At 32.5% G+C, this 15,355-nt stretch overlaps 1 protein-coding gene across 1 annotated transcript; it reads left to right on the forward strand.

Annotated features, from left to right (window-relative positions):
* The first annotated feature begins 13,985 nt into the window (after positions 1 to 13,985).
* Positions 13,986 to 14,727, forward strand: LOC100784553 (probable calcium-binding protein CML31). Its single transcript, XM_003553870.5, has one exon. It carries the CDS (start codon positions 14,158 to 14,160, stop codon positions 14,578 to 14,580), a length of 423 nt encoding a protein of 140 aa, XP_003553918.1. The 5' UTR covers positions 13,986 to 14,157; the 3' UTR covers positions 14,581 to 14,727.
* The last annotated feature ends 628 nt before the right edge of the window (positions 14,728 to 15,355 follow it).

The following is a 15,355-nucleotide window of genomic DNA, read 5'->3' on the forward strand; positions in this document are numbered from 1 at the left end:
TCTTTTTCTCTAAACCTTTACTTTGATAATCAATCATAGTAATGAGATTGTTGTAAAAGGGCCATATGACAATTGTTCTGAAGTTTATTAAGAGGCAAGGAAACCAAGTTGCACATGCCTTGGCAAACTTAGCTTTTTCTTCTCTTGATAGATGTTAGATTGAAGATGTTCCTAACCAATTGGTCTCTCTTCACTACTACAAAAGTGCTTTTTTAAGACGCGAGTTCTAAGACGGTTGTTAAAAACCGTCTTAGAGTACGGAGCGGTGGCAATTTTGTAATAAAGGAGAAAAATTTTTTCTTTAACGTCGTACATTCTAAGGCGGTTATAGACGACCGTCTTAGAATGTCTTTCGGTGGCAAACTTGTAATTATGAGGAAGTAAGACAACGAAGTTTTTTATGGAAGACCGCCTTTGTATATCATTTTCACTTTTGGTATACCCTAGCTAGCTGAGGAAGAACACTCTTACTTTACTTCTTACCCCGCACACCCTCTCCTCCGTTTTCGCGGTTTCTTCGAAACAAAAACCCCCAAACAGCACAGACAAGAAGAACTCAAATTTTGGACATTGTTATCGACGACACTTCTTTACAAAGTCACAGAGAAAGTTTCTAGCAAACCAAACAGCACAGACAAAGTCATACCGAGGGCACTTAAGCTTTTCCTTTTGTGAGTGTTACTTGAAGGTATGTTCTCCTGCTTTTCTTCCATTTGATTACTTCTAATGTATACTTCTTTGCATGTTGTTCCTTGTTCTGTATCGAACCGATAGTCATTGCTGAAAGGAAAAGCTACCAATTGTGTTGAGGGTTTGGCCATTTGGGGGTTTTAATGTTTCGGAGTTTGAAAACAGAGGTGAAATAAGAGAGTGACACAATCTCAGATGTTAGGGCCATTTGGGGGTCATTCTTTTCCCTTTCGTATGTGCTTTCTCCCTCTCTCAAACGAAGACATTCTGAGGACACAATCTCAGATTCCTTTTCTATTTTTTCAATTACTTTGGTTATACTCATGGTGTTCACCACTGTAATTAGTATACTCATGGTGTTTGCATATTTCTGGTTAATTTCATTTAATAATGGTTTTTGGGTTTTGAATTTCTTGTCTAATTGCTCGGGTGTGCGTGTAGGTTCGTGCTGTTCTGGAGAGAGCTACAGGAGGAGTTGAGAAGGCTTTACTTGGCGTTTGAGCAACAGGTTTGGTTTTTACCGTTCTAAGCATCAGAATATTTGGGTCATGTAGTGAATTAGTTGAATATTTTAATGTTTGTTGGATGTTTCTTAATTTACTAACTAATGGAAACAAAATTGGAACTCATTGAGCTGGAAGGAAATTGATTGGCTTAAGTATAGCTACTTTTTTGCTAGTTAAAATTGCTTTATTGCTTGCTATATTGATTCAGTTTTTTGCTTAGTTAAAAGTTGTTAGGTTATATAGTATTAATTAACATGTGCATCAATCATGAGAGGCATGGATACATAGCAAGGATGTCTATCTTTTTTCAGAAAGTAGAGAAATTAGAAAGTCGAAGCTTAGTTGAACAAGGTCAATGCTGCACTATATTTAATTTCCCCTAACTAACAATGTATAATTGCTAGCTTCTATGGGTTATCTGTCTAAGGGCTGATTATCTGTCTGAAGCTAAAGTAATGTCAGATTTTTCTTAAAATAATCGAAATTTAGTTGCTTTGGGTTATCTTGTTGGTTAGTAAAATTAGAAAAAAGAATGAGCTCAATATTATTGAAGTTAGATTATCCTGTTTATTCATGCTTTCGTTGAAGAAAATTAATTTTGCAAATTTACTGTAAAATGAGGTTTTAATCTAAAGGACTCAGGTGATAGTAAATTGATGCTTTACTTCAATTTCTTTCAGATCTTGTTCTCTGTCATTGTCTGTTCAATCCGTGATCATGTTTATTTATATAATATTTTACCTTATGTTGAAGTTGAACATAGGCATGTGTCAAATATTTATTTTGGGGTTGTCAACTTTATTATTGTAGAATTTTATTTTGGTTACTGAATTTTACCATTTTGCTAATTGTGGAGGCTGGGATGCAGTGTGGATTGTAATAGTATATTTTGATATTTTTTAATGTTAAAAAGGGTGGTCATTGGTCATCAGGTTGGTTAAGGTTGGAAAATATTACTATTTATACCTGGAAGTACAGATTACCTTTTCAGGGTTGATGTTTTAATTTGTAAGTTGCTTTGTGTTGCATCCTTTATTTGATGGATTCTCCTTCATTATGCTTTTTGCCTACCTATATTCCTTTAGCGATTGCCTCAAAAGCTAAGTTGACAAGATGTGAAATCCTTTGCTTCTAAATTTCTTCTTTCTACTTTTTCTTTGGATTTTATTTTTTCTTGTACACGTACTGCAATCACTGTGTCAAATTGGATCTGGTATTTTCTTGGAAGCAAGTTTTCAGGTTCTTGGATTGACATGTAATTGTGACAAACTTATGCTTATTCTTTGCATTAGTGAGGCATTGTTGGCTCTGGTTTATTTCTTTTATTAGTCAAAATCTTATTGGGAAGGAGTATAAAAGGTTCTCCCAGCCATTTTCAAATAGAACGTCGACAATAATTTACATTTATATATTTCCTAAACTCTTTGACCTCCTAGGCATAGATAAAAAAAAAAAAGCTCATTTGGTTTAAATATCACCCGACAAAACATGAAGAACCTGAAACTTTTGACTTGATCCAAATCCAGCTTCAACTTTGATTTGATGTAATTGATTCTATGCAATTCGAGGCACCCAACTTCATTGATATGTGAAAATGAGAACGAATTAGATTTGCACATGGAGAGGAATTACTTTTTTTAAAATGCATATCAACATTATGAAGGCAAGCTGAAGGCAAGCTGGGTGGAAGTAAACATCGGCTCAAATCATGAGAATCATGCTCAAACAGCTATAACTTGTGCATATTTTCTACAACCATTTTCCACCATCCAATGAGCATATATACATTTTTAGAGAGAGAAAAAACACAGATCAAATAAATGCTTCTTTTATCAGTTAGTATTACGGGCTATTAAACTTGCACAGCATTCACAATGTTCAACTAAAATATGTGGTACACTAGAAAGTTCACATATATACTTGTCAACAAACCAATAGTTATATAACACTTTTTCACCCTATATAATACTTGTACCAGTGAATTATAATTCCAACACCACAGAAAATTATTCAGCCATTATATCAAGCAGCACACAAAATTGCAATAGAATTCTTGTAAAAAGTGTGTTGGGGAGAGAGGGGGGAAGGTATGAGATTTCCCACAAACATTTTAAAATGAGGGATAATCATCATGAGGTAAAGCTCACATCATTATTAAAGTAGTCAGAAGACAAAAAAATTATGTGCTTTTTATTAAATTGAAGTAAAATTCAGGAAGGCCGTATATTCTTTTCCTAACCCGTATATTATATTAAAAGTACAGCTTGTCATTTTATTACAATGTTGTTAATGAATCATGCTTTAAACACTTTTAATAAATAAACTAAAGAAACTATAATATTAATGTCTTATAAACTATATATGGAATATATTCTATGCTACCAGGCCAATTATTAGATTTTACTCCCAACTTGGGTTTCTTCCAAGTGCAAATGTAGTGCACCACAAGCTATAGTTTGGCAGTTTATACTGGAACTAGCAGATTCATAACAGTTCAGGTAGGTTTGCACCAATACTACTCCTGTCCATTTCTGCTTCATTGCTAATGAAGTAAAAAAAAAATCCTTAGAAAATACTAAGTATTACCTTTCCACAAACTGGACAGTTGTCACTTCTCTCCATCCACTCATAAATGCAACCAAGGTGAAAATGATGAGAGCATTTTGTCATTATCTTTGGATTCTCTTTAGTGTATTCTGCAAGCAAAAACAGTTTAGAAAGTAAGAATCTCCAAAGATCCTGCTCCTTTAATAGTGTGTTTTCCACTACCAACAACAACAACAACAACAACCAATTAATACCAGCAACATCAGAGATTCTCAACTATACCGTTGTCGTTATCTATGTTTAATTATTTTACACACTTAGCAAGAAAAAGAGACAAATAATAGCGTGGAAAATGTTAGAAAATTAATATATAGATTTTGCTATCTAATCACTAACTACGCCCCCAGAAGTTAGGGGTCGTATGGTCATAATGACGTATAATCACCTTTCCTTTTCCAAAATACCCCCTTGTTCTGTATCTTATGGTGGCCAAAGAGAGGGTAAGAATGGTAAAGCCACCCGACCCTACGTTACTAAGTTATCATAGGCATGTATATAACTTGTTCTTTTTCTTCCTTAAATTCTCCCGTTTCATATATTATCATGAAAAAATTGCAACTGATATATCAGATATACATAACTTATTTTCTCACGATCAAATAACTATTAAAACTAAAAACTGTACTCTATTAGTTTTCTGTTTGTGAAGTAGATATGTGAAAAAAGTGATGAGGTTGAAGGTCCTTTGCTAGCAGGTTATAAATGTTTGCATTTTTATTAGAATAATAAGTTACAAACTTAAAACTCAAATAACCATAAAGGAATTCTACAGCACTTAAAACTGATATCCAACTAGTCTGTATTAGCATCTATAAAACTGTAATCTTAAATGGCAATAATAAAAGCTCTTGTGCTTTTCTCTATTCTCTTGACAATTTCACCACAATCCTAAACAAAAACAAACAGTAGATAGGAGTTCTAGAAAAAGGGGTGTCAGTAGAGGTCAAATGCAATGCACAAACTATCAGGCATTCAGGCCTCATCAATACATTATAGGGTACAAACCATACTCCACTGGAGCTCACAAAATTCTGTTGGTTAAATTTTTTGGATTTTCCTTAAGTCATTTTCCAAACCCAAGCAACTGAAAATAGAGAAAATGTTTCAAGCAGAGCAGGTCATTATTACCTTTCAAAACCCATGTTCAATGGAGTACTCAATTGGCTAAAGCTTGAGACTGACAATGGACCATTACTTTATGTGGGACCAAGCAATGCAGCAGTTTTAGCCCATGCAAATCGCTCTAGAGACTTGTTAGGCTCAAATATGTTGGCTAGCTGCTGCTATAAAGTAAGAAAATAGGAGAGTTTCGTTGCTCAACCCAAACCCTCTAGTCTTGCTTCCGTGTACCACCTAATATACACATGCTGTTGCAAATATTGGATGTTTATTTGGTTGTTGCTTTCATCAAAGTAGCATATAAAGTAGCATATAAGTTAGTACGAAAATGAAGGGGTTCCATACTAATCATTCATTCAAAACAAAATGCATGTGATTATTTTAGAACAGGGACATGAATTAATAGTTAGTTTTTCCAAAAGCATCACTTGCAATCCTCACTTAAGTTATTACTTACTTTCTATATATCCAAAACAAAATGCATGTGATTATTATTTTATTGAAAGGCTTAATTATGTTTATAGTCTTTAAAATTTAGGGTCAATCCAATTCTAGTTCTCAAATTTTAAAAGAAAAAATATCTTAATCTCGCATATCACTGTGCATTGTATTAAGGCCATCTTATACTATGACTGTGCATTGTATTAGGGAAAAATGCTTCCATATATGTAGTTTTTAGTAATGTACAGCAGTAAGGTACACCAGACTGTTTTGTCAACTTTTTATAAGCAGCTTGTAACCTTCTAGTGACTGGTATATATATTATTTAATTGCGGTGGAAATGTGGTCTATGCAGTAACAAATTTAACTTTGTCTATTTATTATTTTAGGCCAAATTTGACATACCTGAAGGTTTAACTGCGAAGAAGAAGGTTATGTCCACCGTTGGGACCAGATGGAGGCAATTTAAGTCCTCCCTGACGACCAGATATGTATATGCTGAGAATGACGATGAACAAAACAAGGATCCATCTGCTAAGTATGGTATTGATCGAAATACATGGGAAGAATTTGCAAAGACTCGACAGACCCCTACTTGGAAGGTTTAAATTTCAATCTTTTTACAGAACATTTTAGTTACGTAATTTAGTTGTTAATGTCAAACATGTTTGAGTTGTATTTGAAAATGGTGACAGGGAATACGCAAAAAAGCACAGGAAATTCAAAAATTCAATGAATCTCCCCACGTACTCTCTCGTGGAGGCTACGATGTGCTTGAAAAAAAATTAATGGCCGAGAAAACAAAGTCAAGACAGAATGAAGATGACAATAGTCAAAATGCAGATATGGTCGTCGACCCTCCATCCCCTATTGCGAGACATGAGAAGTGGAAAAAGGCTAGGACAAACAAATTTGGACAAATGACATCTGCAGCAGCTCAAGAAATCGCAGACAAAATTGTAAGTTGAATATATGCCACAATTATAAATTGTAATTTGTAACCATAACAACGAGTTAATTTGTTGTCAATGTCATAGGATGAATTACAAGAACAAGCTAAACAGGGAGCTTTTGTCCCACATGGTCGTCAAGACATCCTAAACACTGCCATTGGTCGTCCAGAGCATCCTGGACGTGTTCGTGTCGGTGGACATGGTGTGACCATAACCAGCTACTTTGGACATGCTTCCTATGGGTCCCACAATTCTTCGCCTACGATCACCGCTGAAAGATTGGTTGAAATCATACAAACTATAAAGCAAGAGGTGAAGAAAGAGGTAGAAGACGAGAACAAAGACCGTATGGACAAGATGAAAATGGAGTTGGATGCGATCAAGAGTGAATTATCCCAAATTCATACGCAACAGTCAGCTCCCCCAAGACCGTCTAACCCTGACGTATTTGTTGCACGTGTTAGCACGAAAGAGAGTTGTGCTGAAGTTGCTAATAATGTTGTTGGTAACGAGCGGTCTACATTTGATACATGTAGTATGGGCTTCTACATTGTTTGTGGTGACAGTACACAGCTGGTGGCAGGGGGAAAGGTCTTTGGAGTAGGTGGCACGATACACACTGTTGCTTATGGAGATGATGTAGTAAGGGTGTGTGTTGACACTGTATACGATGGTGAAGCCATTGTCCCGTTACCCACTTCAGAGATTCAGTATGTCAGGGACGCCGTGAACTCATTCATTGGATGGCCCAGACATCTAGTGAAACCTTTATCTTATGTAAGTAATATAATAATCCCCCTGCCAAATTGTCATTTGAATACACACTTGTAATATTTGTTAAGTTGTTGATTAAATTTAATACTTATTTTCTTGTACCACTTAGGATTCTGACCTTAATGTGCGGAAGCCAGTTGAACATAGTAGTGATGCAAAGCTTGCAGGTGAATTCGATCCATTGGGAGAGTTGATGAAGATATTGTTTTATGTGTACCAGAATCCAGTGGAAGTGTCGTGGGAGGCGAACCAATTTGGACTTCCTGAGATTGGGGCAAAATTTTACATCACACATGCAGATCTAGCAGAAATAATATCAGGTGACAAGTGTTTAAACATAGCGATACTACAATTGTGGACCATGTAAGTCATTTTGCTGCAACCTTTATGTTTGATTACCTGATAACCATTATTTTTAAATCTGAAACATTTAAAATAATCATGACTTGTCTTCCAAATAGATTTATGAATGAGTGCGGTAGAAGCAAAGCTGATCAGTCACTATATGGTTTGCTGGATTCTCAATCTATACAAAATGCTAAGGAAAGACGTCAACAATGCCAACAATACATTGAAACATGGGTCAAGGAATCACAAAGGCAGTTGTATTTAGGAGCTTACTTGCATCAGTAAGTTCAATTGTTCTTCGAATTTAAGTTTTTTTTTTTGTTGTTGTACAATTCTGTTATTATAATTGTCCAATTCAGGGCACATTGGCAACTATTTGTTCTCCACCCAAGGGAAAACACGGTCGTTTGGTTTTGTTCTCTAAGGAAGAAGCCTGATATTAACATCAAAGGCGCAATTAACATGTTCTATTCAAATATACAAATCATGGCATCCTTTAGTTGGTAATTGTTGTTACATATACAACAAAAATGGTTGTCATATATATGCTATTTTTTTTTAACTAGTGCAATGAAGACAATAACCAGTTCTTTTGAAGGCATGTCTAATCAAGGTGCACCTCGGTGGGTTGAACCCAAGGTAATCAGTACTTGTTTGTAATGAACCGTTTGTACATCTTTAAGTGTTGAATGTTAAGTAACCATTAAAAATGTTATATGTAGACTAATGTGCAAAGTGGAGGGTTTGAGTGCGGATATTATGTCATGCACTGGATGTGGTGCATCGTGACTGCCGGTTTGAAGGATGACTGACACAAGGTAAACATAATGCATGGAGTTACAATTGTAACTTTGGTTAATATTTGTTAAGTTACTAATAATTTCATCTAATGTTAATTTTGTAGTGGTTTTCTGATGGCTCATCGTTAGACGTGGAGGCCATCACAACAATTCGACAGAAATGGGCAACTTACTTTTTATCTTTTAGGAAAAGCAATTGCTAAATTTGATTTGTATTATGTACAAGTACATTTTTCCTGTGGTTTCATCAAAGATTAGAACAATTATGACTACAACTTTGTATGTTGGATACATTAGAGAATCATTAATTCCAAAAAGGGTATTCAATTTGCATGGACTTATATATGTAGGATGCATGTCATTTGATGCTATTGTTCAGATTTTATTTGATGCTATTATTTAATTTGCATGGTCTAATTTAATTTATAGGTACCAGAGATCAATGTAAAAAAATGCATCAATAAAACGAAAAAAAAAAAATTAGACATACAAAGACGGTTCTCGAAAACGTCGTCAAATGACAACATAATGTAAACCTACAAAGACGGTTCCCATAACCGTCGTAAATTGGCATCACATACAAAGACATTTCTTACGATGATCGTCTTAGTATCATGCTTGACATGCCATCTAAGACGGTCATAAAAGACCTACAAAGACGGTTCCCATAACCGTCGTAAGTTGGCATAACATACAAAGACATTTTTCATAAAACGTCTTAGTATCAGTCTTGACATGTCATCTAAGACGGTCATAAAAACCGTCGTAAAATAGCTTATACATTTTACGACGTTGACATTAACGACGGTTGAAAACCGTCATGACATGGACTTAAGAACCGACTTAAAATCCAATTTTTCTAGTAGTGCTTGTTCAAAATGATATAATTATTTTCTTTTGGTTCATCAATAAAATACCAACATTTCACATCAAAAACTTTCTTCTATTTTTTTTTATAAAAATAATGGAATCATATAACTACCTAAAAAAATATTTATCTTAACTGTCATATTCTTAGCTAAGGTGGCTCCACCTCTAATCATATAATGCCAATGAACACTTCTTTATTTTCTAATTCCATAAAATATCATGCTAAACTTTTAATTAAAAAAGTGAACTCATATAAGAAGAATATTATAATGAATTAGGGGTGGATATTTTTGAACTAACCAAAAACTAAAAACTAATCTCTCGACCTATTAAAATATATTTAAGAGTTTGATGTCTTTTAATAGATATTTTTTTTTATATTTATACACACTTGAAATCGAATTGCTGATCATATTGATTAAGAAATAAGATTATTTCTTAACATCTTATTTTCTAATCATTTTAATGTTTTGATATTTAAGAGGAGGAATAACAAAAAGACTGTAAAATAATAAGGATTAAAAGATATATTCGTAGCATAGGCGTCGATGCTTTTCTGCGCGGAAACTTCACGTGTTACTTGTAGAACTCTTCCAATCTTTCTGGAGGAAAGACTTATTAAAGCCCCAACGACCATAGTAAATTAATCAAAAGGAGGAAAGTCAAAATCTAATTGACAATTTTTTTTGGAAACAAAACAGAAGTCTTTCTTTACAAGTCGTTTCGTAATTTTTTTTTTTTTTTTTTTGCTACAGCATGTAGTTTCGTAAATGATTTGGTCTCATCTGACGACGCTCGAATAAAATACTAGTACCTTTTTTTTTAGGTGTAAACTATATACTACTTGACAATGTTAAATTTGGTAAAGGAAAATTTCCAAACTCAACACCTTGAAAAACTTTAAATAGCAATGCATAAAAAAAACAGTAGTTAATTTTAATTTTTTTTATAAAGTCAAATATAAAAGGTACGCTTACCCTTATTAAAATATGTCTCAATAAACTTTAAATTTTTAAAACATTTTCAAGATTAAAGTTATTTGCAAGTTATGCCCAAAGGGAGAAATTCAAATATATGACTTTTTCTCATTTTTTTTTATCAGACGTTCTTCCAAATATATATGATTTTATTGAGATGACTCTAAGATTTAAATTCCTAATATTATACACAAAGTTTGTCTGGCTTACGAACTTTCTATTTTCACTTTCACCAGTATTGTTAGACAACTCCCGTCGATGTTGACAATTGCTATTATTTATACTCAAAATATATAACCATTTTGTTAATTAACATTATTTTTTGAGATTGATATTTAGAAAATAAAAGTAAAAGAATCATTTAAAAATATGTATAGTATTAAAACTACAGAACTTATTTTTTTTAAATATTTTTCCACTTTTAATTTTGTTAACATCATAAAAAGGGTTATTATTATTATTATTATTATTATTATTATTATTATTATTATTATTATTATTATTATTATTTAGATCACGTATATGTTTGGTATGTATGAAAAGTGCAAGAAAAGAAATCCGGCCACAAGAAAGAAAACTCAAGTTCAACATTCGTTGGGTTGAGTTGGAAAGCAAAAGAAGAGAGAATATTAATATGGTATTCGTGTTTTCACAAGAAAATGTTAAGATTATTTTAATAATTCATGTGTCTTATGGAATTTATGGATTGACTTTAAACAAATAATGACTTACTGGGATAGTTGTTTGGCCAAATCTTAATCTGATAGATATAAAAATAATAAAGTATGTGGAGTTTTTCTCGTCCAAAATAAAGACAATTAAGACATTTGTGTCACAATAATTCCGTCAATTTATTAATTCACTTAAAATCAGTGCTATATTTTTATTATTTTCAATAGTGTTTACACAAATTCACATATTTTTATTTTCTAGCTAGTATTCATATAATTTTTTTTTTTACCAAAGATATTGTGTTCAACATTGTAATTAATGAATATATTCAACTTTGGAAATACTTGTGATATTTGTTTATTTGCTGTAATTCATGTTTGTAACGTTTCTTATCAATATTGACAATTTTATAATTGCAAAAAATTCATGTTGAACCAAATGCGGTTGAACCAAAGGTACGAGGCTCGATCATCCTATGTTGAATAATGTTATTAGGCTTAACTGTTCTACCATGGACGCGCGATCAACTTTGCTCGATCGGCCTATATGATCGGGCGATCTAATAAGTTTAAATAAATCAATGACAGAGCTTTGTCGGGACAGAGGGGTCCATGGTTCCACACTCTCTTACAATTTCTTTATATGTACAAAGCACACATGAAGAAATAATAGGGAACCTTTTCGTTTCTTCATTTCTCAAGTAGTGTACATTAAAAGGGAATAGTCAACATGTAAATTTCCTTTATTTGGCACTAGTGGAAAGACATGTCCATTTGTTTTCATTTTCTCTTATAGTGTATTAAAAATTTATTGTTTTACAAAAATATAAAAAATAAATTATAGTTCAATATGAAGAGTTATGAGGAGATATGTAAGATTGAATTTAAAAAAAAATGAGAAAATGAGATTAAGATAAAGTAATTGATAGTTTATAACTTCTAAAGTAAAGCAGTGATATATATATATATATATATATATATATATATATATATATATATATATATATATATATATATATATATATATATATGCGGATTTTTCTTAATGAGTTTTCATGCAATTTTTTTTTATGAATTATGAATTTCTTGCAATTGTTTAATGCAAAATTTGTTTTGATTTATAATTTTTATTTTTAATAATTGAATGGATAAATAACTTATAAAAATAAAATTATGAAAATTATTATATTTAATTTATAAATAATATTTTTAATTATTTTTGTTCCTCCAAACTTTTTTATCAAGCTCCTTCACTTTAAATATAATCAATATGACTATATTTGATTTCTTTTTCACTTTTCTATTTAACTAAATATGCAGAAAAAATCACTCTTATATTTTTTCTCTTTTTCTCTCTTTATTCAAACAATTAAAAAAATAACATATTTTTACTTGCCTTTTTCTTTTATTTGTTCGATTTTTCCCTGTTACTTCCTAATATTATTATGCATACAAAGTACAAACATACAATTGGATCCTCTCCCGCGTGAAAATTAAAGAAAAGAGAGGACAGATAAAAGGAGTGTGGAGTTAAAATTCAAGAAGTAGTAGAACTGTAGGAGAGAGGTTCAGAGAATAGAGGGGGTTGGGGGGAGGAATTGCCTTCGTCTTTCTCTTTCCTGAATCGTACCGAATAAGCGGGCAGGACTTCTTAAGTCATCTTCTAGAAAGTTCCACTAAAGTGCGAGTAATTGAACCTCAAGCCAATAAGAAACATACAATAAAACAATTTCTTTAGATAAATAATGGAATTCATCTTAGAAAGTGTGATAGCTGATAAATTTATCTCTAAAATATGAAAAATATAAATTTAATTTTTGAATATATAAAAAGTGTGATAAATTAATTATGTCGTTAATTTGTGAGGTAATTTTGTTAATAAATAGTAATATTTAAGAATTAATTTAATAATAGGTTGTATTTTTCAAGGATTAATTTAATATAAATTGTAAAGTTTATGGATCAATTTGTTATTAAATTATTTGTAAGATTAATTTGTTACATCTTTTGTACATTTAGAAATTTTATATTTTTTTATCTTTCAGGAATCAATTTGTTAAGCATTAAACATTTGAGGATGAATTTGATTATTTATTCCAATTCATTTCATTCTACTTTTTTTCTGTTTCTTCTTCTCTTGGTCAAAATAGCACTAAGAATAATTAATATATAACGGTTAATAAAGACAATTATCCATTTTGGAAATGTGTTCATTTTTTTCATATGAACCTTCAAAATGTATATGTTGTTACTACTTTTTCTTCAACTGTTTTTTCTTTTTTACTTTTTAGTGTCTCCCTTTCAATTAGTGTTGATAAAATTGACTGTAACAATAATAACAGTCAATAAAACCAAAAATATAAATTTTTTCTGAGTACTTATCTAAATATAAGATATAAGATTAATCTAATGGTTGAAAAAAAGAACTTTAGAGTGAAGGAATGAAAAAATAAGAAGAGATCGCGAGTTTGAATGTCCTCACTAACATTTCTAACAAACTAATATTTGAAATAATTTAATTTTCGCAACTATCTTAAACACTCTCTTAATGTCAAACATTGTATCAAATAGAATCATTTGTACCACCAAACGTGTAGATCAACTGCTGGGAGGTTATTTCAGTTTAACTTAAGATTTTGAGTTCAAATTCTGAATACGTAGCTGCATTAAAATACTTGGAGGAAGTTTTGTCAAATTCTGAATACGTAGCTGCATTAAAATACTTGGAGGAAGTTTTGTCATTTTGTGGCTCAAACATAATTGTCTCTAATGAAAGATACATAATGTTGTCTAGATAAAACAACAAGATCATTTGTGGAAAAAAAAAAACGTCCGAGAAAGAAAAAACACAAAGAAAAGTTTGGGCTTTCGATGTTTCATGAATCGTACGGGTTAGGAGGGTAGGGCTTAAGTTATTTTCCATAGAGACTTCCTCTAAAGAGGGTTGTCAACTTTCGCCAATAATCCGTCCAAGATCTCACATAAATAGAGTTTTGGCGTTCTTTTCTTATGTGTGGTATAAGAGTCTTAGGCGGCTCCTCATGTCCCACGCCGATGAAAAAAAAACACACATTCATTAGTATTTCATAATTACGAAAATGCCCAAGAATCTTCTATTTTTCGCACTTGGTCGTACAAGTTATGTTACTTGGTCAATCACGCCACGCGGCATTGGCCACTATTATCGTTATATATACCTACTACTATTTCATCCTCCTTTAATTTTCAAGCCCCCTTGATGTAATTTCATTGATGCAAGATCCTTCTTTTCTTCTTTCATCATTAATCTTATGACATCTAATTTGGTTGTTTCGGTTACATAGTACTATACACACACATATGTCTATATATATGTTTTATAAAGTTTGGTTATAAAAAATTGCATTGTAGGGTTATATATTATGGACAAGCTAAGCCAATATGAACGTCTGTTCAACCAATTTGATGAGAATGGAGATGGCAAGATATCGGCGTCGGAGCTCTGGCAATGTGTGGAGGCCATGGGCGGGGAGTTGTCGGAGAAGGACGCGGAGGCGGCAGTGGCATTGATGGACTCGGACGGCGATGGGCTGGTGGGGTTTGATGATTTTCTGAGGTTTGTGGAGGGAGGGAAAGAGGAAGAGAAAGAGGATGGCTTGAAGGAGGCTTTTAAGATGTATGAGATGGATGGGAGTGGTTGCATCACACCGAGGAGTCTTAAAAGGATGCTTAGTAGGTTAGGTGAATCTAGGAGCATAGATGAGTGTAAAGTTATGATAGCTAGATTTGATCTTGATGGAGATGGGGTGCTTACTTTCGATGAATTTAAGGTCATGATGTTGTAATGTGTGTCTAATTTGTTTCCCCCCCTATTCTTTAATTTACTAGTGATTGATTATTTTTTATTAATTAATTCTTTAGCTCTTGTTGCTTTGAGAGAAAATAAAATGAAAAGAGTGGGAGGGATAAATTTAAAATTTGAATTGAAGAGATAATTCTCATACCCATAATTTCTTGCTGGTTATCGAATCATGCTGCTTGCCTAGGCATTACTCATAGCATGTCTTCCTATGCTACTGCACTCTAACTCAAAAGGAATTAATGGAATGGCTTATAATTTCATGTCACGAGCAATGATGCTTTAATTAATTTGGCTGTATGCCTACATGCTCAACATTCGTAGAGCAATGCTATTTTTTACAAACGTGCACCCATGCTACGAAAATGATACAGACTAAAAGGAATTAGACCAATAAAAAAGAATGTAATTATAACCATACACGAATGATTTAAAAATGAAATAAAGATGACTTACATTCGTGCAGGTTTCGTGAATAATTTTTTTTGGTACTAATCCAGCACTATTGTTAATTCATTTGGTATATTGGTCAGCGCGATTTAACCCAATTTCGTGTCCTTATGATGATTGTCAGGGTGTTAGAACAACACATTGTATATCATTGTTGTTTAAGTTACAATAGCATATCATTTTCTATCACGCATGCAAATACCACTGGGGCGAGGCAGGGCGTTATGTTAGTTATTCCGCAAATTAAGTACGTAAGGTTGATATGCGGAAGGGGTATTTTATATATATATATATATATATATATATATATA

This window comes from Glycine max, chromosome 19, assembly GCF_000004515.6.
Source record: "Glycine max cultivar Williams 82 chromosome 19, Glycine_max_v4.0, whole genome shotgun sequence".
Classification (NCBI taxonomy): Eukaryota; Viridiplantae; Streptophyta; class Magnoliopsida; order Fabales; family Fabaceae; genus Glycine; species Glycine max.

What these genes read in the sequence shown, in the direction of transcription:
- LOC100784553 (XM_003553870.5), top strand. Translation starts at nt 14,158, where the DNA reads ATGGACAAGCTAAGCCAATATGAACGTCTGTTCAACCAATTTGATGAG.